This window comes from Pseudorasbora parva, chromosome 16 (assembly GCF_024679245.1).
Source record: "Pseudorasbora parva isolate DD20220531a chromosome 16, ASM2467924v1, whole genome shotgun sequence".
Lineage (NCBI taxonomy): Eukaryota > Metazoa > Chordata > Actinopteri > Cypriniformes > Gobionidae > Pseudorasbora > Pseudorasbora parva.
The window spans coordinates 765119-789530 of record NC_090187.1 but is presented as its reverse complement, the minus strand read 5'-3'; the positions used below and the strand labels follow the sequence as shown (position 1 = coordinate 789530).

The 24412-nt window shown below is 42.0% G+C and overlaps 1 protein-coding gene across 1 annotated transcript in view; it reads right to left on the bottom strand.

Moving 5' to 3' along the window:
- Positions 1 to 22156, bottom strand: part of LOC137043284 (src substrate cortactin-like) — a 37714-nt gene extending 15558 nt beyond the window's left edge. The window contains exons 1-6 of the mRNA XM_067419495.1: positions 22002 to 22156; positions 14340 to 14423; positions 11213 to 11286; positions 7618 to 7747; positions 2784 to 2894; positions 2644 to 2698 (exon numbers count right to left, since the gene is read on the bottom strand). Of these exons, the coding sequence (XP_067275596.1) occupies positions 2644 to 2698; positions 2784 to 2894; positions 7618 to 7747; positions 11213 to 11286; positions 14340 to 14423 (454 nt within the window). The 5' untranslated portion in view covers positions 22002 to 22156. The remainder of the gene's footprint in view (positions 1 to 2643; positions 2699 to 2783; positions 2895 to 7617; positions 7748 to 11212; positions 11287 to 14339; positions 14424 to 22001) is intronic.
- Positions 22157 to 24412: the final 2256 nt, after the last annotated feature.

Sequence of the window (24412 nt, the reverse complement as noted above, 5' to 3'; positions counted from 1 at the left end):
GCTTTATCAATTGTTCATCCGTATTATATCTGTTGTTTATTTGTTGGACATCAATTAAATTTTTACTGTTGAATGGTTTTGATGGTTTTTTGTATTTACTAATTCGGGGAACAGACACAGTCTCTATGTGATAATATCTAGGTGAAAGAGTCTCTATGTGCTGGGATTTAGCTGACTTTGGTGACGTGAGACAGCTAGCAGACGGTTGGTTTAGCCAGTTTGTCTGCTTCCTGACCTGGGCCCCAGTGAGTCAAGGTTTAGCTCTAAGACTATGTGCCAAATTACTAGAGAGAAGAGCAGCACCAGCCCAGGAGGGATGAATGCCGTCCATCTTCAACAGGTCAGGTCTGCCCCAAAAACTTTTCCAATTGTCTATGAACCCTATGTTATTTTGCAGACACCACTTAGACAACCAGCCATTGAGTGATGATAATCTGCTAACTATTTCATCACTCCTTTTCGCGGGGAGAGGTCCAGAGAAATATACGGCTTTTGACATCGTACTTGCGAGTTTACACACCTCTTTAATGTTAATTTTGGTGATCTCCGACTGGCGAAGTCGAACATCATTAGTGCCAACGTGAATAATAATCTTAGAGAATTTACGATTAGCTTTAGCCAGCACTTTTAAATTTGCTTTGATGTCAGGCGCTCTGGCTCCCGGTAAACATGTGACTATGGTGGCTGGTGTCTCTATTTTCACATTCCGTGTAATAGAATCGCCAATAACTAGGGCACTTTCAACAGGATCCTCAGTGGGTGCGTCACTGAGTGGGGAGAACCTGTTTGATGTTCTAATCGGAACGGAAGAGCGGTTTTTTGATCCGCGACTATGCTTTCTCATCGTCACCCAGCCCTGCTGCGCGGGCTCAGCCGGAACCAAACAATGAGTGTTCACTAAGCTAGTCGCATCCAAAGCAGTATCTAAAGCTGTTACATTCTCACTACTCTCACATAAAGCTTGGATGCGTGTCTCTAAATCTGAAATCTTCTCCGTCAGCCTGATTAATTCCTTACATTTATCACATGTGAAGCCCTGTTCGCCAACGGAGATAGATATGCTAAACATGTAGCATGCAGTGCAAGTGACAATGACAGGAGAAGAAGACATGGCTTACCGTATTTGTTGATGAATCCAAAACTTACCACAGTTGTCTGATGGAGTCTTTTTAGTAATCCAACTCACAGTTGTCTATAGAACTCAGAAAACAGGAGACCTGGATGCTGGGATGGAAAGCTACCAGGCTAGCGAAAAGCTAACGTGTGGTAGTGATTTAGATTAAAAGCTAGTAATGTCAAATTTAAATTGATAGGCTATATTAAACACTATATGGTGATGAGTAAGTTATATTTAGCAGTGTAAATTACAAAGAAAATATATCAAATAGAGATTCAAACACAGCTATACAGAGCTACAAACACTGTGGTGGCAGCAGCAGCAGGCCAGATGACACATCAAATGTTTAAACTAAAAAAATATATAATTTTAAGGGAAAAATAAGTTGATTTTAAATTTCATGGCATCAACACATCTCATAAAGTTGTGCTGTGGCCATGTTTCCCCCTGTGTGTCATCCCCTCTTCTTTTTATATCAGTCTGCAAACGTCTGGGCACTGAGGAGACGAGCTGCTCAAGTTTAGGAATAGGAATGTTGTCCCATTCTTGTCTAACACAGGCTTCTAGCTGCTCAACTGTCTTAGGTCTTCTTTATCGCATCTTCCTCTTTATGATGCGCCAAATGTTTTCTAATGGTGAAAGATCTGGACTGCAGGCTGGCCATTTCAGTGCCGGATCCTTCTTCTGCACAGCCATGATGTTGTAATTGATGCAGTGTGTGCTCTGGCATTGTCATGTTGGAGAATGCGAGGTCTTCCCTGAAAGAGACGCCGTCTGGATGGAGCAGATGTTGCTCTAGAGCTTGGATATACCTTTCAGCATTGATGGCCTTTCCAGATGTGTAAGCTGCCCATGCCACACACACTCATGAACCCCAGACCATCAGAGATCAGCTTCTGAACTGAGTGCTGAGAACAGCTTGGGTTGTCCTTGTCCTCTTTATTCCGGATGACATGGCGCCCCAGTTTTCCAAAAAGAACTTCAAATTGTGATTTTCCAGTTTTCCACTTTGCCACAGTCCATTTTAAATGAGCCTTTGCCCAGAAAAAACACCATGCGCTTCTGGATCATTTTTAGATATGGCTTCGTGACCTATAGAGTTTTAGCCGGCGATGGCGAATGTTTACGATGGAAAATGTGTTCCAGCCTCTTATTACTACCTGTCCCAACTTTTTTGAAATCTTTGGAATGTTTCTTTGGAAGCTCTCATGAAATCCAAAATGAGCCAATATTTGGCATGACATTTCAAAATGTCTCACTTTCAACACTTGATATGTTATCCATATATTCTATTTTAAATAAAATATTAATTCATGAGATTTGTGAATTATTGCATTCCTTTTTTTCACAATTTGTACAGTGTCCCAACTTTTTTTGGGATCGGGTTTTTAAACAAACAACATCAATGAATGATTGAATGAAAGTCATATTACAGGACAGACGTTCCTGAAAGGAGTGTGAGAGCAGAAAAGAGGCTGTTGATCCTGCACGTTCATAAAAAAGAGGAACGAAAGGGAGAGACTAACCTTTCTGTGATGCGTGCTTCTCAGTTTTCCCAGCGTACTCAAAGCCCATGGCCGACTGCAGAAAACACACACACACACGAGTGAAGGAATGCAGTGATAATCTGACCGCAGAAACACTCCCTGAACAGCTGACGGTTTACCTGGTCAACACGATCCGCTTCCACTCCGTATTTGCCTCCGAAGCCCTTGGATGTGTCCGTCTGGGAGCAGTGTTTAGACAGCTTGCTCTGATACTCGTGGCCCACGGCAGACTGCACAAGGAAACAACACACACTTCAGTCCTCAGACTCATGGCTTTTCTCAGGCTAACTGATTATTATTATAGTGCAATCTGCACTAGGGGCGTGAGCTGATTAACTGATTAACCAGCCTTAAAGGAATAGTTCACCCAAAACCTGACCTGTAGGTGGCGCAACAGCCTAGGAGGAGTACATATGCTTTTCGTAAAATTCTAATTGGAGGGAAAATTTTCATGATGGAAAATGACGTATGCAATCAAATCATCTTGATCAGGAATCGGTGGAACAAATGATTTTGTTTCTAGCCCTTCCGGTTCAAAAGTTATGAGGGATTTATTATTTTGGAGGGAGACTCCAAATATGCTTTGGTGACAGTTCAGACCGTCCTCTATCAGTGTACCAAATTTCATAACTTTTCCGCAACCAGTTCTATGGGCTGCCATAGAGAGAAGAGCGTAAGAAACTGAAAAATAATGAGAGTATCAGATGCTTTTTTTCTGAATAAGCTTTCAGATAACAGGTTTACTGGCAGAGCACGAGACACAGGTTAAGGTGGTAATTATAAATATTTGTCAGTTCACAAGGATCAAGTTGTGCTTTCTTGATATTTCTTAAAGGGATAGTTCACCCAAAAATAAAACTGTGATGTTTATCTGCTTACCCCCAGTCTTATTTATATATATATATATATATATATTTTTTTTTTTACCTCAAATACAATGCTACATTCAACAGCCTGAAACGTGCTTCACTTCCGGTAATGAAGGTCAATAATACACGATCTGGTGTAGTTTACGCCAACGCCAGAAGTGAATCTCGTAAACTACGCCCGATCGTGTAATATTGACCTTACCGGAAGTGAAGCGTGTTCGAGGCTGTTGGATATAGCGTTGAATTTGAGGTAAAAAAAGATACGGCTCAAGGTTTCTCACACAAACTAATGGTTCTGTGCCTTAAGATCTCAACGTGTCTTCATGGGCTCTTTGTGCATGTTGTCTAAGCGTGTTTTTTTTTTTTTTTTTTTTTTGCTCTTATAGAATTGTTACCCATTCACATTATTTGATGATTTGTGTTATACTGAAGAAACAAACACGTCTACATGTTGGATGCACTGGGGGTCAGCAGACAAACATCACATTTTCATTTCTGAGTGAACTATCCCTTTAAGTTTTAGAAGAAAGTTAACGGAGATGATCAAGCACCCTAAATTAAGCAGATGTGAGATAGATGGCACTGTGAACATCCAACTCTATAGCGCCACCAACTGCTCAAATCTGACAAAGTTAAAGTCAGATTAAAGTCAAAATCCTCTGATGTGATCCTCTGAGGCTGCATCCGAAATCACACACTTCCCTAGTATATAGTCGGCGACAGTATGTGACAATGTCAGCACTCATAAAAGAGCAGCCAAAAAAACCCTGGATGATCTACTACTTCCGGCGAGATTCTGAAGTGTGCATAAGATGGATGGACACTGACCCTGCGTCCCAATTCGCATACTAACCATACTAAATAGTATTCGAAAATAGAATTAGTGCATCCCCAAATCGTAGTATGCTGAAAAGAGTATTCCAAAGATTCCCGGATGGTTTACTATTTCCGGTCCGAATCCGAAGTGCGGATCGATGGGCACTCTAACGGCTGATATTACCCACAACCCATTGCGAGTTGGACAAGGATTTGATTAGAACTACAAACACGGATAAAAAGCATTAAAAACTACAAACATGGCGGATGTGCGAGTCTGACGGTTGAGTAGAGAGGTTTAGATAAAGGGGTTTGAGTGATCAATTATCAATATTTAACCTTACGAAAATATCTTTATTCAGTGTTGTCCACATAATATTTCACCTGCTGCAGCATTGAGAACTTTTGTGATGACACGTTTGGCCATTAACTTTGAATGCGTCATTACATTTAAACTGCAAACACATGAGGACAGTCGGCAGTAAAGACCCACACGTGCCACATCCACGAGCGGCTACATTTCTCTCCCATACGGCAGGAGATTAAACTGAATGTGACGAATCTGACGATGATTGACAGGGCAGATAATCGGTGACGGGATGCTCGTAACTAAAAATGATGATCCACTCGCTTTAGCCTCCTCACCCACAGGTTGTGCTGTATATCTGACGGCGCAACCCCAAACACAACACGCTTTCGTCATAGTTTCCACTTTAATCAATGTAACCGTTTCCAGTCGCCGGCTGATCTCTTCAGTTTGTCAGCAGAAGCCGCTCGCGTTCTGCCACCCGGAAGTATCTTGGAGCCGATTGTTTACAAACATTCTGAAATACCGTATATAGGACACAGAATTCAGATGAATCTCTTTTCTCATTCTCAGATCCCTGAACCAGGCGTCTTAATCGTGTCACAAGTCAATCGAAATATATTGTAAAATGTATCATTAAATGATTTTTGCATCTCCACCTTCAAACTTTGGCCGTCACCACATTCGGCACAGTTTATTAAGTAAAATCGCTAGCGTTCTTATTCTTCTTCTTCCGTTTCTTCTGCCATTGGAGTCTATGGCAGCCCGCTTGCGGGAAAGTTATGAAATTTGGCACACAGATAGAGGTCAGTACCAATAGTAACTACACCAAAATTGGAGTCTCTAACTTAATCCCTCTAGCACCACCAAATGTTAAAAAATGTCACTCATATTCATGCTAATAACTTTTGAACCATAATGGGTAGAAACAAAACTCCCTCTGATTCCATTGGCTCAAGCCGTTTCGAGTGCACCCTATGGCGTCATTTCCGTAAAGTCAATTTTCCCGCCATTTTAAATTTTTAGAAAAACCTACTTTTTCTAACTCCTCCTTGACGGTTTGTCCGATTTGTTCGAATATTGAACCAGATCATCTCCAGACCATCCTGACAAAAGTCATGGAATTCAAGTTGATTCGTCAAATCGTTTTTGATAAATGCGCAAAGAAATTGTACGCAGCCGTTGCAAAAATACAAGGCTGAATCTCCACAATGCTTTATTGTATTCAAACCAAACTTGGTACATGTCATCACAAGCTTGACCTGAGGCAACATGCAGCGTTTGGGCAAAGCACCACCTACTGTGGAAAAATGTCTATTTTTGCTTATAACTTCTGAACTGTTTGTCCAAAAATCATAAACGTCTCGTTAGATTCCGGACATCATGCTGAGTTGACTGATATCCAATTTTACCATGTCGGCCATTTTGAATTATGTGCTAATGCTGTATTTTATGAACACAAGAACAGATTGTAACTTGGTATGGGTCGTCAGCACGATGCCCTAAAGTAGCCTTAGACGTTTCGAAACAGCGCCACCTAGTGAATCATTTTTTCCCCAAAGGCTTGTAACTTTAGGTGTGGTTGACTTATTTTCATGGGAGTAACTTGTGTTGTCTCCTGAATCCTTGCCGATTCCAACGATACCGGACTTGCCAGGTTTCCACATATGGTTTGTGCAGTGTTGTAATTTAGCGCTTAAAAACATTAGCTGATATCTTCGAAACCGCTAGTCCGATCAAGACTCAACCAGCATCAGAAGTTCAGAAACATAGGTCGATAGCTACATGCTAATGCCTAAATGTCAAAATATTGATAGAAAGGGGGATTCAAATCCAATCAATGTCAGGTGTCAGACATTTTTTGCATGTTTTTTCATATATTGGAGTTATAGACATATAATGTCTATAACTACAAAACAAAATTAGATATTTTCACCAAAATTGATACACATGTATTGGATCACTCTGAGGACACAAAAAATGGTAGGATTGTGCCTCTTGGTGGAGCTATAATAAACAAAACATGAAACTGGCTCTATACAACTCAGTGTACGCTGCAAAAAATGCTCTTCTTATTTAGTTTTTTTTGTTTTGTTTCCAGTCCAAATATCTAAAAATTCTTAAATTAAGATGCATTTACTAGATCAGTAAAATGACATTAGATATTTTTTTCTTATTTGCTGAGGAAATTTTTTTTTTTTTTATAATTAAGTGAGTTTTTGCTTAAAACAAGCAAAATGATCTGCCAATGGGGTGAGAAAAATAATCTTATTTCTGTTCGGAAACAAGAAACAAGATTTCAATCAGAAATCAGATTATTTTTCTCACCCCATCGGCAGATCATTTTGCCTGTTTTAAGCAAAAACTCTCTTCATTTAGATTTTATTTTCAACAAAACAAGAATAAATATCATGTCGTTTTACTGATCTAGTAAATGCATCTTGATTTAACAACTGTTAAATATTTAGACAAGAAACAAGACAAAATACTAAGTAAGAAGAGCATTTTTTGCAGCGTATTATGGGGTTTCAACATTTTTGCTTAAAATGGTCTCCAAATGTCTTTACTCATTATTGCAGTTGTTCTGCTGCTAGCTTCAATGTTTGCTTCTGTTGCGCCCTGGTATTGCTGCTTGCAGCTTTATTTTCTCTCAGTTCAGTGATCTATAGATATATTATAACCAAATTATGATGTAGCAAAGTTGGTAAAGACCACAAAACAGCAGATGTACAGCAACTTGGTAATGCTTAGTCCGAATTAAAGGAAAATTGGTGCGATTCATAAAAGCCGTGAGTAGAGCTGAGAAGTGAAGTTTGGTAACAGAGCCATCCACTGCACAGAAGATACACACGTGTATAACGTTCCAATAATTCAGGTGGTGAAAGCGGTGTGTTTACCTGGTCAACATTATTAATATTATTCATTATATCTGAGATCAGTGTATCATTATCTGCTGCTTGCCTTATCCATGCGATCCTGTTGCAGGCCGAACTTCCCTCCGTAGCCATGAGACGCTTTGGGCATGATGTCCAGCTCCTTCTGCTTCAGGTCACTGTGCTCAGACGACACTCTCTCACGCAGCTTATGGATACTGACAAAACAGACAATATCCGCTGTTAAATCATGCTCATGTAAAAGCCATCACTGGTACAGTTAAATTCTCAACAGAAACGTCAAGAGCTCCAGATTGAGACCAACTGGAGGCATTTTGACAATAATAGACACTAGGAGAAATACTGTGCCATGAATGGACAAGTTATAGAAGGCTTTAAAATCCATAAATCACCAACATTCACCAGTGATTAAATGTGGAAATGCTAGTGGTAGAAAGTGGCAAAAGTTGCATTGATCTCATGGCTCGTAGGAAAACCTTTTGAGAGTGAAATTCAAGCTTTTTTCACATCACACATTTTCTTCAAAGCTCTAAATATCCACTTTTAATGTTATTTTTAATGTGATTGTAGGGCTGTCACTAGTGATTATTTTGGTAATCGGTCGATTACTGACAATTAATCCGATATTTTATTTTTGTGTGGTAACACTACAAAAAAATGCTCTTCTTCCTCAGTATTTGTGTCTTGTTTCTAGTCCAAACATCTTAAAATTCTTAAAACAAGAAGTATTTAGTTTCTAGTGAAAATATCTCAAGATTCTTACATTAAGAAGTATTTACTAGACAAGCAAAAGTAATTGTCTTGTTTTGGGGAAAATAACTCAATAATCTGCCAATGGGGTGAGAAAAATAATCTTGTTTTCTGTTTGAATTAAGATTATTTTTCTCACCCCATTGGCAGATTATTTATCTTATTTTAAGCAAAAACTCTCTTCATTTTGAGTTATTTTTTCCCAAAACAAGACAATTACTTTTACTTGTCTAGTAAATGTTTCTTAACTTAAGATTTGTTTTGATATTTTGACTAGAAACAAGACAAAAATACTGAGTAAGAAACACATTTTTTGCATTGAATAAAACATTTAGCAAAGCAAAGACGTAACCCTCTGGGGTTCTTCGGTCACTTTTGACCAAAAAGTTTTACATTAAACCAATTTTAAAATTGTAGCTTCATCAGAATGGTACGAAACTTTGTGACTTTTGTGGTACTTGGTATATGAAGACACCAAACAATTGGGGACAGGATTTGACAAAGCTAAGTGGTCGTAAAAAAAGAGTCACACAGGGTCTTCGTGGTCAAAAGTGACCGCCATGGGAAATTAATGGGAAATTGCCAGAAATACGAAAATACAGATTTTTTTCTATACAGATACAATCAACAAATCAGCTACGATGCCTAAAAAAGTAAACAACAGTGAAGGGGTGGATCTCTAAAACACAGAGAGTGCAAAACAGACAAACACATTGGCCCTCATTTATCAAAAGTGCGTACACCAAATTTCCAGCGTACACCTTGCGTACACCCAAACCCACGGTGACTTTGAGATTTATCAATATGGACGTTGGCGTATGGCACGCTCAAACCCTACGCCAGCTCAGGGGGTGGTGTACGCACGTTTTGAGTTAGAGCGAAAATGCGCAGAAAAACAATTCCTAACACCACAAAACGCACTGACAAGATATGCTAGATTATGACCCACTGTTAAAAACCACAACATCAACATTCAGTGTTTATTTTTGTGCAACATGAACGTCAATGTTTAATTTTTGTGACTTTACCAAAGCGTTTGATTTTTAGGCATATGTATTCCTCCAGTCGCGAGCCTGTGCGCTTTACCTGACGGTTCAGGCCCGCTGGCCCGGCAGCTGCGCACGGACTGGGACTAAAATAATTCAGACTGACAAAATAATAACCTTCTTCTTTTAAATAATAATAAAATCAATAAAAACGACATTCTTCTTCTAAATAACAAGCGTCATTAAGAATAATAATCATAATAATAAGAAGAAGAATCTTACAAATTGTCATGTAATTATTAATGTGAATGAATCTTACTCCACATCAGATCATCATCACTATCGTACACCCCAATACATGCCGTGATACGAAATTAAATGCTATTTTTTTCAAAAGGTGCTGTAAAATAATGCAGTGATGGTAATTTATCATCCAAACAGCTTTAAACTGCTGGAGTGCGCTTCTCAATCTCCACACTATTAACAGTACTCGTAATTTGTGTCCATATTTTGTTTTTGTAGGTGCCTTTAATTCCACTCTTTAAACTCCCAAATAAAACAATTTCGGGGTTTTTTTCCACTTCCCTGGTGATGGCCTCGATGGGCGCGTCTCAATCATCTCAATAGTTCAGTAGTCAGGGCACTGATCAGGGAGTCAGCCCATTGACTTATGCCCTAATCAGTGCCCTGACTAGTGGACTAGTGAGATGATTGAGCGCGCCCGATCTCCACGTCGGAGAAGTTTCGTTTCTTTGCCGTCTTCTGTTTGTCCATGGCGTAAAATGAGGGCGTGGGGGAGGCGGAGCCTTGAATATATAGGGGCGTGTTATTCTAATGACGATCGTTTTCAGCCGTGGTATTTATCAAGGGCAAGTATTGCGTACACCTGGATTGCAGAGGTGCGCACAGCTTCATAAATCAGGCAGTGAGAGGAGTGTAAGCATAATCTTACGCCAACATATACACCAGTTTCTACGCAAGATTGATAAATGAGGGCCATTGTCTCTGTCTCTCTCTCTCGCTCTCACACACACACACTAAAATATAACTTTGTAAAATGTGTGAAATAAAATCAATTATTTATCCAGAATGTAAGATTAGTATCTTACATTATCCAACCTTAGAAAACGATCTAATAATGCGGTTCATGGCCACCTACTCGACATGGGTAAATTGCGATTGAGGATTGAGACCGTGTCAACTGGGGTCTCCTCTGAATTTGCCACACCGGCACGTCATCCTCAATAAACCCGTTTCCGGCGCAATAACTCCAATCTTTCAAGTATTCATACTCTTGTGTAATCGACGCACCACCCTAAATGAACCCGTCTCTTGTGTGAAATGTTGAATATTCCTATCTAATATGATTTCTGACTTGTAGGGTTGGCACAATAATAATCCTCCACTGTTTAATAACAGGCCAGAGGAGAACTGGCACCCCGACTGAGTCTGGTTTAGTGCGAGACTGTAGAAGAACAATGTGCATTTAACAAGAGCAGAAGATTTACATGTTCCCTATGAAAAAATTAAAATAAAGAGGTTTTTTTTGCACATTACTTTTGTTAATAAAAGTTCCTTTCATCTGCATGTCAACTCAAGCGCAGTGCATTACGAGCAAATTACCAATAAACACATTAGTATTAGTAACTGCACTTAGTAATGCAAAACAACGCATTAAATAAAGTTTATGATAAATTCTCCTCCATCTGATAGATAGAGAGATAGATAAAGAGATAGATAGATAGATAGAGAGATAGATAGATAGATAGATAGATAGATAGATAGATAGATAGATAGAGAGATAGAGAGATAGAGAGATAGATAGATAGATAGATAGATAGATAGATAGATAGATAGATAGATAGATAGATAGATAGATAGATAGATAAAGAGCTTTATAATGATAACAGTGAAAGCTTGACTAACTTGATGTGCTCCTGATGTCCGGAGCCGACCACAGTCTTGGCCCCCCAGCGCTGCTCCTTCTCCGACACATCATTCTGGGGTTTGTGGAGTAAAGTGAGACATGAGCGGAGAAAACACACACAAGCCGGAACATTACAACATGACGTTTGGAGCCAGAGCATCAGCATGAGACAGGAATGGGAATCTTAGGAATATATGAGCATCACTTTCATCATCATATATGATATTCTTACATTACTGTGAGATTAGGGGCAGTGTGTGTGTGTGTGTGTGTGTGTGTGGCCAGCAGGGGGAGCATCACATCCTGTAATCATACACATAAGTACTGAGTGATATTAATTTACAACATTTAGTGTTAGGATTAGTTGCATATAATTATGCATTATTTACTGTACATGTGCACGGTAAAGCATTTATTCCCCTCTGACAGACACTGACCATCATCCATCTAGTCTGATGAACTCACATTTATTGATCACATTTAAAGCGTTAGTTCAGCCAAAAGTGAATCTTCTGTCATTAACTCCTCTCCCTAATGTCGCTCCACACCCGTAAGACCTCCGTTCATCTTCACACACAGTTTAAGATATTTTATATTTAGTCCGAGAGCGTATGCAAGTGTATGCACACTATACTGGGCTTTTACCAAATGGTCTTCGGTGGTGGCTGGCCAGACATGGTCATCCACACACACATGCGCACACACACACCAACAGTAAAAGTACCTACCCGTGTGAGCCCAATACTGACAATAAATGCAATCTTTTCATTTTGCTGAACTAGAAGCTAGATGTCTTGATGTGTTTCTTTTGTTCCTCGTTTTTACAGTTTGCATGGTTTACTTATTCATTATTTTGGCAACAATTATTAAAAAGTAGCATTAAAAATATAATAAATAGTCAAATTTTCTATCATATACAATTTAATAAAACTATTGGCTATCGACAACTTGCGTTGTGTTTTGGTAATTTACTACACATTATCAATATCTCAAAATAAATACATGAGAATCCTGTAGATTATTAAGACTAGTTCTTACTAACCCTCTTGTTTAATGGGGTAAGCACTCTTGTGTTCTCATCTCAGAGGTGTTGTGAGTAACGCCCGTTTCACACACACTCCGTCTGCAGTGCGTGTGCGGTGTGTATTTTTTCCCGTCCCCATGTTAACGGATGACAGCTTTCACACACTGCACGCGGACGCGGTCCGTCAGTCCGTCAGGAGCGGTGCGTCTGCAGCAGTGCACGGATCGTTTTCCTACCGAGTCTATTTTTTGCTGCGCTGCGTTGAATGTACTGACGCAAAAATCCAGTAATTTCACCACAGATGCATATCATTTAAAATATACTCTTGTTTCAAAGTCAACACGTGGCTTTTTTTCTCAAGTAAAGCAACAAAAGGACACCTTACCTGGCATTTAGGTTAAAAAACGTGCCATAATGGAGAGCACTCGTACTTTCTCTGAGGTGGAAAGCAAAGTTCTTTATGACCTGCTGCAGGATTTCTTTTAAAAGGTGTAAAAACGAAAGAAAAGACGAGAGTCGGCTGTTTTTGAATAGACTATTGTAAGTTTCTAATATAAAATGTTTGTGATTTTAGGCTATAACCTGTGTTTAAATGTTTTGCCACTTGTGTGAGCTAAATCTAAAGCATATAAATATGAAATAATGAATTTAATAAATGTTGTTTAAATGTAGTTAACCTAACTTCTATGAAAGAGTAAACAAAGAGAATTGCAATTCTGACGAGCCATGTTCAGTAACAACCTTTAGATTTTAAATCCAAAATAATTAATACATGCTGTTTGTGGTATGTTGTGGACTGCAAACGCAGCATATGTGAAAGCACAACAGGGCGCGCGGATCCTGCACCGCACACGCACCGCACACGCACCGCACGTATGTGTGAAACGGGCGTAAATGATCGCGCACTGATTCGTGAGTTCAGTGTCGGACAGATCAGTTCATTCAAATGAATCGGTTCAAATGAGTCATTAGTTCGCGAATCGGACAAAGCGGACGCGTTATGTGTGAACCCAGACGGTTAAACAACGGCAAAGATTTGTCAACACAGAAAACATTACATAAGGATATTTTTCTGTTTATTTGAAAGTATGGTTTATATCAGCTGCGTGTGCAAAACGTCTGTCAAAACAAGTGCGTTTTTTGAGCACAATTCACATCCAGCAGTGCGAACGCGCCACACGGAACATGGAGTCAGTCTTCCGACCCTTCACCATTGTGTCAGTTCAGTTGATTGATATGTGCGAGCGAGAGCTCAGACGGTGATCGTTTTGAAGACAGAGAGTGTGTGTGCGGCTCTCTGCTCATTCTCTGTCACTCAGTTAGCGTGCGCCCTGTCACGTGCATTAGTAATCTACATCAATTTATAAATCACAATAACTCATCAAATAAGGCTTTGGCGGGACAACAATTTGTTTTGGCGGCCGCCAAAAAATTTTCAATTTAGGAAAAACCCTGAATACTGTCCATGTCCAGAAAGGGAATAAAAACATCATCACAGTAGTCCATATGAGACATCAGTGGGTTAATTAGAGTCTCTTGAAGCATCCAAAATACATTTGGGTCCAAAAATAACAAAAACTACGACTTTATTCAGCATTGGCTTCTCTTCCGCGTTTGTGTTCAATCCTCAAATAAAGATTCAAACGGTTATGAGTCAGCGAATTGATTCACGATTCGGATCGCCAATGTCTCGTGATTTCAGCAGTTTGACACGCGATCCGAATCATGAATCGATTCACTGAGTCATAACCGTTTGAATCTTTATTTGAGGATTGAACACAAACGTGCACCGAAGATGAGCGGAGGTCTTACGGGTGTGGAGCGACATTAGGGGGAGGAGTTAATGACAGAAGATTCATTATTGGCTGAACTAACCCTTTCATCCTGATCATTTCAATCCACCGATGTGAGGGAACACTTAAGGTCATCTATCAATACATTTGTATTTTAAGCTCCTGGTAATTTAACTGATTCATTTTTGTACTTTTATTTTTTTTTAAATCCTTTATTGATATATTTCATCTAATCTTCTCATTTAGCTCTCTATTCTCTGTAGTTTGAAGCGCCTGAATTAAGGCATGAAGGTGTTTAGAGTCTCGAACCTCGAAGTCCGGGTCGGTTTCCCAGTCATCTCCTCCGTCCTCCACAGCAACTGAGACGGACTGACCAGCGGCTGCCTTCCACATCTGACAACACACACACAAACACCGTCACACACACAAACCATCACACACACACAAACACCGTCACACACACAAACACCGTCACACACACGAACACCGTCACACACACACACACACACCGTCACACACACACAAACACCTGTCATACACACAAACACCGTCACACACACCGTCACACACACACACACCGTCACACTCCACACAGTCACACACAAAAACACCATCACACACACAAACACCGTCACACACACACACACCGTCACACACACACACACACCGTCACACACACACACACACCGTCATAAAACACACACACCGTCACACACACAAACACCGTCACACACACAAACACCGTCACACACACAAACACCGTCACACACACACACACCGTCACACACACAAACACCGTCACACACACAAACACCGTCACACACACACACACACCGTCACACACACACACAGTCACACTCCACACAGTCACACTCCACACAGTCACACACAAAAACTCCATCACACACACAAACACCGTCACACACACACACACCGTCACACACACACACACACCGTCACACACACAAACACAGTCACACACACAAACACCGTCACACACACAAACACCGTCACACACACAAACACCGTCACACACACACACACACACACCGTCACACACCGTTACACAAACAAACACCGTCACACACACACACCGTCACACACACAAACACCGTCACACTCCACACGTCACACACAAAAACACTGTCACACACACAAACACTGTCACAAACACCGCCACACACACAAACACCGTCACACACACAAACACCGTCACACACACAAACACCGTCACACTCCACACAGTCACACACAAAAACACTGTCACAAACACCGCCACACACACTCCGCACCGTCACACACACACACACACCGTCACACACAAAAACACCGTCACACACACAAACACTGTCACAAACACCGCCACACACACAAACACCGTCACACACACAAACACCGTAACACACACAAACACCGTCACACACACAAACACCATCACACTCCACACCGTCACACACAAACACCATCACAGTCTCTACGCAAACACCATCACACACTCCACACCATTACACACTCCACGAAAACACCATCACACACTCCACACAAACACCATCACACACTCCACACCATTATACACTCCACGAAAACACCATGACACACTCCACACAAACACCATCACACACTCCACGAAAACACCATCACACACTCCTCACAAACACCATCACACACTCCACGCAAACACCATCACACACTTCACACCATCACACACTCATCGAAAACACCATCACACGCTCCACATAAACACTATTACACACTCCACGAAAACACCATCACACACTCCACGCAAACACCATCACACACTCCACGCAAACACCATCACACACTCCACACAAACACCATCACAGACTCAACGCAAACACCATCACACACTCCACAAACACCATCACACACTCCACACCATCACACACTCCACACAAACACCATCACACACTCCACACCATCACAAACACCATCACACACTCCACACAAACACCATCACACACTCCACGCAAACACCACACACACTCCACACAAACACCATCACAGACTCAACGCAAACACCATCACAGACTCCACGCAAACACAATCACAGACTCAACGCAAACACCATCACACACTCCACACCATTATACACTCCACGAAAACACCATGACACACTCCACACAAACACCATCACACACTCCACGAAAACACCATCACACACTCCTCACAAACACCATCACACACTCCACGCAAACACCATCACACACTTCACACCATCACACACTCATCGAAAACACCATCACACGCTCCACATAAACACTATTACACACTCCACGAAAACACCATCACACACTCCACGCAAACACCATCACACACTCCACGCAAACACCATCACACACTCCTCACAAACACCATCACACACTCCACGCAAACACCATCACACACTTCACACCATCACACACTCATCGAAAACACCATCACACGCTCCACATAAACACTATTACACACTCCACGAAAACACCATCACACACTCCACGCAAACACCATCACACACTCCACACAAACACCATCACAGACTCAACGCAAACACCATCACACACTCCACAAACACCATCACACACTCCACACCATCACACACTCCACACAAACACCATCACACACTCCACACCATCACAAACACCATCACACACTCCACACAAACACCATCACACACTCCACGCAAACACCACACACACTCCACACAAACACCATCACAGACTCAACGCAAACACCATCACACACTCCACGCAAACACAATCACAGACTCAACGCAAACACCATCACACACTCCACACCATCACACACTCCACACAAACACCATCACACACTCCACGCAAACACCATCACACACTCCACACCATTACACACTCCACCAAAAAAACACCATCGCACACTCCACACAAACACCATCACACACTCCACGCAAACACCATCACACACTCCAAGCAAACACCATCATACACTCCACACCATTACACACTCCACACCATCACACACTCCACGCAAACACCATCACAGAGTCCACGCAAACACCATCACACACTCCACACCATCACACACTCCACGCAAACACCATCACAGACTCCACGCAAACACCATCACACACTCCACACCATCACACACTCCACGCAAACACCATCACACACTCCACACCATCACACACTCCACGCAAACACCATCACACACTCCACACCATCACACACTCCACACAAACACCATCACACACTCCACGCAAACACCATCACACACTCCACACCATTACACACTCCACCAAAAAAACACCATCGCACACTCCACACAAACACCATCACACACTCCACGCAAACACCATCACACACTCCAAGCAAACACCATCATACACTCCACACCATTACACACTCCACACTAGTGTTGTCAAAAATATCGATATTTCGATATATATCGATACTGGAATATCTGAAACGATACGATTCTCAGTTTTTACAGTATCGATATCAGCTGCGCTCTCCTCTCCGACCGTCAGCGAGTTGACACACACCGGCATATTCTCCCTCAGCCCGGTTAACCTCTGAGCACGGCGAAGCGGGCGAACGCGCGTTCTGCTGGACTTTTTCCTCATGACAGTGTGTTAGTGTTAGTGTGTGATCGGTCTGAATTTCGCGCGGGATTGCACATAAATTAATTCTACTAATCCCCGCAGATTTCGTGCTCCACATCTGAAGCGCACACACACATAGCCTACCGTAATAAAGCCGCCTCTGACATGATACAAGTGCAATCATTTGCTTCCTTTTCCAGCTTATTATTGGTCAAATACACTCAAAGAATTATCAGTGCTTATCTGGAAGAGTATTAATGTAAACACAGTCGCAAACAGTTCAGGAAGAACGAGTAACAGGAGCAGTGTTTAGGATCCACGCGTCTGTTAGTCTTAAAGGGACCGCAGTCATTTGTTATTCAAACTACAAAAAGACAAACGATCAACTGCTCTTGACTGATCAACTTGTGTAACTTTAATAGTTTCATCTGTACGCTATTGAATTTTTTACAAAGAACATTATTCAATGTTGTTTTAAATGTAATTACTATGCATTTTTTAAATTCAGTTTCTTATCTGAATGTTAGACCTACCTGAAAAAATAAAGCAGTCTTTTTAATTTTTATCTTCTATTCTATTGCATTTATTTGTGCTATTGTTTGTAATCTGTTTATTTGTTCTTATTTTATTACTGTTTACTCGTCTTTTTAAATTCAATTTACCATTCGAAATCAAGCTTTCTTGTGCTGTGTGTGAGCTATTGCAACACAATTACCCCATTGTAAATAATACATTGAGATAGCAAAAATTTGTGAGAATTTTAATAGTAATTGATCAATAATTGTTCAAATCAAAACGATGCCCAACCCTAAGGAACATGCGGGCCACATGAATTTTTAGTAAAAAATAACAATGAATAATAACAAGTTCTGTTGTCATATTAAGCATCTTATCTTATTTATTTATTTTTTTACTGTGGTATCGATTTAGTACCGATATATCGATATTTAAGTCTGATATCGTATCGAAGTCATAATTTTGGTATCGTGACAACACTACTCCACACCATCACACACTCCACACCATCACACACTCCACACCATCACACACTCCACGCAAACACCATCACAGGCTCCACGCAAACACCATCACACACTCCACACCATCACACACTCCACGCAAACACCATCACACACTCCACGCAAACACCATCACACACTCCACACCATCACACACTCCACGCAAACACCATCACAGGCTCCACGCAAACACCATCACACACTCCACACCATCACACACTCCACGCAAACACCATCACAGACTCCACGCAAACACCATCACACACTCCACACCATCACACACTCCACGCAAACACCATCACACACTCCACACCATCACACACTCCACGCAAACACCATCACACACTCCACGCAAACACCATCACACACTCCACGCAAACACCATCACAGACTCTACGCAAAAACCATCACACACTCCACACCATCACACACTCCACGCAAACACCATCACACACTCCACACCATCACACATTCCACGCAAACACCATCACACACTCCACACCATCACACATTCCACGCAAACACCATCACACACTCCACACCATCACACACTCCACACCATCACACACTCCACGCAAACACCATCACACACTCCACACAATCACCATCACACACTCCACGCAAACACCATCACACACTCCACGCAAACACCATCACACACTCCACACCATCACACACTCCACGCAAACACCATCACACACTCCACACCATCACACATTCCACGCAAACACCATCACACACTCCACGCCATCACACACTCCACGCAAACACCATCACACACTCCACGCAAACACCATCACACACTCCACGCAAACACCATCACACACTCCACGCAAACACCATCACACACTCCACGCAAACACCATCACACACTCCACACCATCACACACTCCACGCAAACACCATCACACACTCCACGCAAACACCATCACACACTCCACACCATCACACACTCCACGCAAACACCATCACACACTCCACGCAATCACCATCACACACTCCACGCAAACACCATCACACACTCCACACCATCACACATTCCACGCAAACACCATCACACACTCCATGCCATCACACACTCCACACAAACACCATCACACACTCCACGCCATCACACAATCCACGCAAACACCATCACACACTCCACACCATCACACACTCCATGCAAACACCATCACACACTCCACACCATCACACACTCCACGCAAACACCATCACACACTCCATGCCATCACACACTCCACACAAACACCATCACACACTCCACACCATCACACACTCCACGCAAACACCATCACACACTCCACACCATCACACACTCCACGCAAACACCATCACACACTCCACACCATCACACACTCCACACCATCACACATTCCACGCAAACACCATCACACACTCCACACCATCACACACTCCACGCAAACACCATCACACACTCCACGCAATCACCATCACACACTCCACGCAAACACCATCACACACTCCACACCATCACACATTCCACGCAAACACCATCACACACTCCATGCCATCACACACTCCACACAAACACCATCACACACTCCACGCCATCACACAATCCACGCAAACACCATCACACACTCCACACCATCACACACTCCACGCAAACACCATCACACACTCCACACCATCACACACTCCACGCAAACACCATCACACACTCCACACCATCACACACTCCACGCAAACACCATCACACACTCCACACCATCACACACTCCACGCAAACACCATCACACACTCCACACCATCACACATTCCACGCAAACACCATCACACACTCCACACCATCACACACTCCACGCAAACACCATCACACACTCCACGCAATCACCATCACACACTCCACACCATCACACACTCCACACCATCACACATTCCACGCAAACACCATCACACACTCCACACCATCACACACTCCACGCAAACACCATCACACACTCCACACCATCACACATTCCACGCAAACACCATCACACACTCCATGCCATCACACACTCCACACAAACACCATCACACACTCCACGCCATCACACAATCCACGCAAACACCATCACACACTCCACACCATCACACACTCCACGCAAACACCATCACACACTCCACACCATCACACACTCCACGCAAACACCATCACACACTCCATGCCATCACACACTCCACACAAACACCATCACACACTCCACACCATCACACACTCCACGCAAACACCATCACACACTCCACACCATCACACACTCCACGCAAACACCATCACACACTCCACGCAAACACCATCACACACTCCACACCATCACACACTCCACGCAAACACCATCACACACTCCACACCATCACAGACTCCACACCCTCACACACTCCACACCATCACACACTCCACGCGAACACCATCACACACTCCACACCATCACACACTCCACGCAAACACCATCACACACTCCACACCATCACAGACTCCACGCAAACACCATCACACACTCCACACCATCACACATTCCACGCAAACACCATCACACACTCCATGCCATCACACACTCCACACCATCACACACTCCACACCATCACACACTCCACGCAAACACCATCACACACTCCACCCAAACTCCACCACACACTCCACGCAAACACCATCACACACTCCACGCAAACACCATCACACACTCCACGCAAACACCATCACACACACCACGCAAACACCATCACACACTCCACGCAAACACCATCACACACTCCACGCAACGCACACTCCACACAACGCACACTCCACGCAAACACCATCACACACTCCACACAAACACCATCACACACTCCACACAACGCACACTCCACGCAACGCACACTCCATGCAAACATCATCACACACTCCACACCATCACACACTCCACGCAAACACCATCACACACTCACCATCACACACTCCACGCAAACACCATCACACACTCCACACAAACAAAGATTTTATGTTGTCAAAGCACCAGAGTTTGGTGTACATTTGGTGACATAGACTGAAATACATCAGAAACATGTTCACTATTAAGGGTGTCTGTGAACGCGCACAGGATGACGCATATCTAGGCTACTAGGTGGTGTAAATAGGTCGACTGGCTTGGAACTAGTTAGTCATCATCATTCCTACAACTATCATTACTACTGAACTGACGTCTGACACGTCGTGCCACGCGACACACACACACACACACACACACACACACACACAGAGAGAGAGATGAGCAGGCTTTAAAACACACACATTAAATCTGAACTAAATCAAAGGAGCGGAAATAAAGCGGAATAAAGGTGAAGTGCGCTCGTGTTCCTGAGGCGTTTGCGTTATAACATGGCGGGTCATACCTTTATACTGACGCTGTACTTCGAAGCCTTAACGCAGATATTCTCTAATTAAAGAAGGCTTGTGGAGGAGCCGATGATAGTTATGGAGAGCTGGCCACAGTCTTCACTTCCCGCTTCCTGCTCCAGCCAGACCGCACCACCTGCGCCGGGAGCGGGGGACTCCGGGTGGCTCTGGGGGAATATTGGCCCCATCGTCCGTTTTTATTATAGTTATTATTTCATATCATATGAGAAATATCATTATCTGACTCAAGATCTGTCTGAGATAGACATCACCTACCTGAGAAAAGCCGTTCCTCACAGAACATCCCCGCATCTGATAATAGTATGGCCGAAGTGAACTGACTCCGATCCCGGTACTGGAATACATGGAGTCGACTCCGAACTAATGTGTTCGAGTCGTGTGTGTGTGTGTGTGTGTGTGTGTGTGTGTGTGTGTGTGTGTGTGTGTGTGTGTGTGTGTGTGTGTGTGTGTGTGTGTGTGACATATGAGGACACAAATGTGTATAATGCCATGGGTATGACACAGGTATTACAGGAGAGGGTGAAATATGAGGACATTACCCATGGCCCCACTTTACAAAAGGCTTATAAATCACACAGGAGGAGTTTTTTTTTTTGTTTGTTTTTTGAAAAAGCAAACATGCATATTAAAATATGCACATATTCACTCTGTTTGTATGTCTTAATATGTCAAACATGTAAAATAAATAAATAAATGTTTCGTGTTTTGTCACTTTTGGTTATAGATTGCATAATTTATATGATTTAATTTTCAATTAAAAATGGCGAAATTACATTTTAAAAAGTTGAGTAATTACTGTGGGTCGTTAAAGCTACACTGTGTAACTTTTTTTAGTTTATTCTTAGCTAAAATCACTTAGTTCTTTCAAAAATATATGTGCTCATTAATGTATATTTACTTCTTTCAAGTAATAATGTATTCTCGTAATTTTATAATAAACCATTGAAAATGCATAAGTGTTAGGGGTTCGGATGGCGGTCGCCATGTTGCTCCTCCATCTTGAAAGTACATTTGCCAAAGAGGGACATACCCGTAAATTCAAGCTTCGCTTTTCGCGTTTTTACACTCGATGGCACCGTGTCGAATGTGAAGAGGAGGACTGCTTGAGGCTGCTATATGATGATGGAGGATCACTCTTAAGCCCCTTTCACACTGCACGTCGGACCCGCAATATTCCCGGAGCATTGCCGGGTCGCCTTCTGTGTGAAAGCAACCACGTCCCGGCATTGATTACCGAATTCGACCCGGGTCGGGGACCTAGTAACATTGCGGGATATGTATCAGAGTCGCCAAGGAAGCGGAAAAGAGAATTAAGACGGCAACGCAACGGGCAAATCAACAAGACAAAAGTAAATATTGGAGTGGCCTTTCCAAGATGGAGAGCTCATGAGGAGCAACGATTTTAAAAAGAACGCCGACGTTGCCTGCTTTCTTCTCGACAGGTAATATTAATTCAGCCTATTTGTGTATATTGGAAGTTTTATTGTTGCTTGGCTAATTATATCATGGTGTGCTGAGCATAACACTAGAACGACGTCTAGGATAGTTTTCCTCGCGTCAATGATGAAGAAGTATTGTTTACCTTATAACATAAATCCGTGTTCTATGAGGGATAACATGAGATTAATATTTTAATTGCATTATAATTTGTTTGCCTTACGCTAGTGGTGTTGTACAATATACACAATAACGATAGCATTGATAAAAGTTCCTTTACTAAGATTAGCTTGCATTCGTCTGGGAACCTGATAGCTGAGGTTAGCAATGAAATGGTAAAAAATAACGAAAACGTAAAACTATTATTCATTTTACATAAATTAATTTAATCATAGATCATTTGGCAAATTAAATAACTGCAAATTATAATAGTTTTCAAAAGTGACCTCATCACTTGCAACACTCACCGAAGAGGTCGAACTGGAGCCATGACTAAATCAGCCTCCGTAGGAGTTGAAACGAAATCGAAATTGAGAGGAGCAGAAACTATTATTCACTGGATGGTCATATACCTTTACACCACTAGATGGGGGAAAATATCACACAGTGTAGCTTTAAACATATCCATCATAAAATAAAATAAAAACTGTTGTCAAATATTAATATTAAATGTTTAGGAGTTATGCTGCGTTCCAGGCAGGGTTTTGAGCTTGTAAGTTGGTTACGACTTCAAACCACAACTGAGTTATTTTTTCCCAAAACAAGACAATAATTTTTACTTGTCTAGTAAATGTTTCTTAATGTAAGAATTTTGACTAGAAACAAGACAAAAATACTAAGTAAGAAAAGCATTTTTTGAGGTGTAACAATAGGAATCTCCCATATGGATTATCATTAAGAACAAGCTCTTTGATCAACAATTTTTAGGATACTTGCACATTGTCCATCA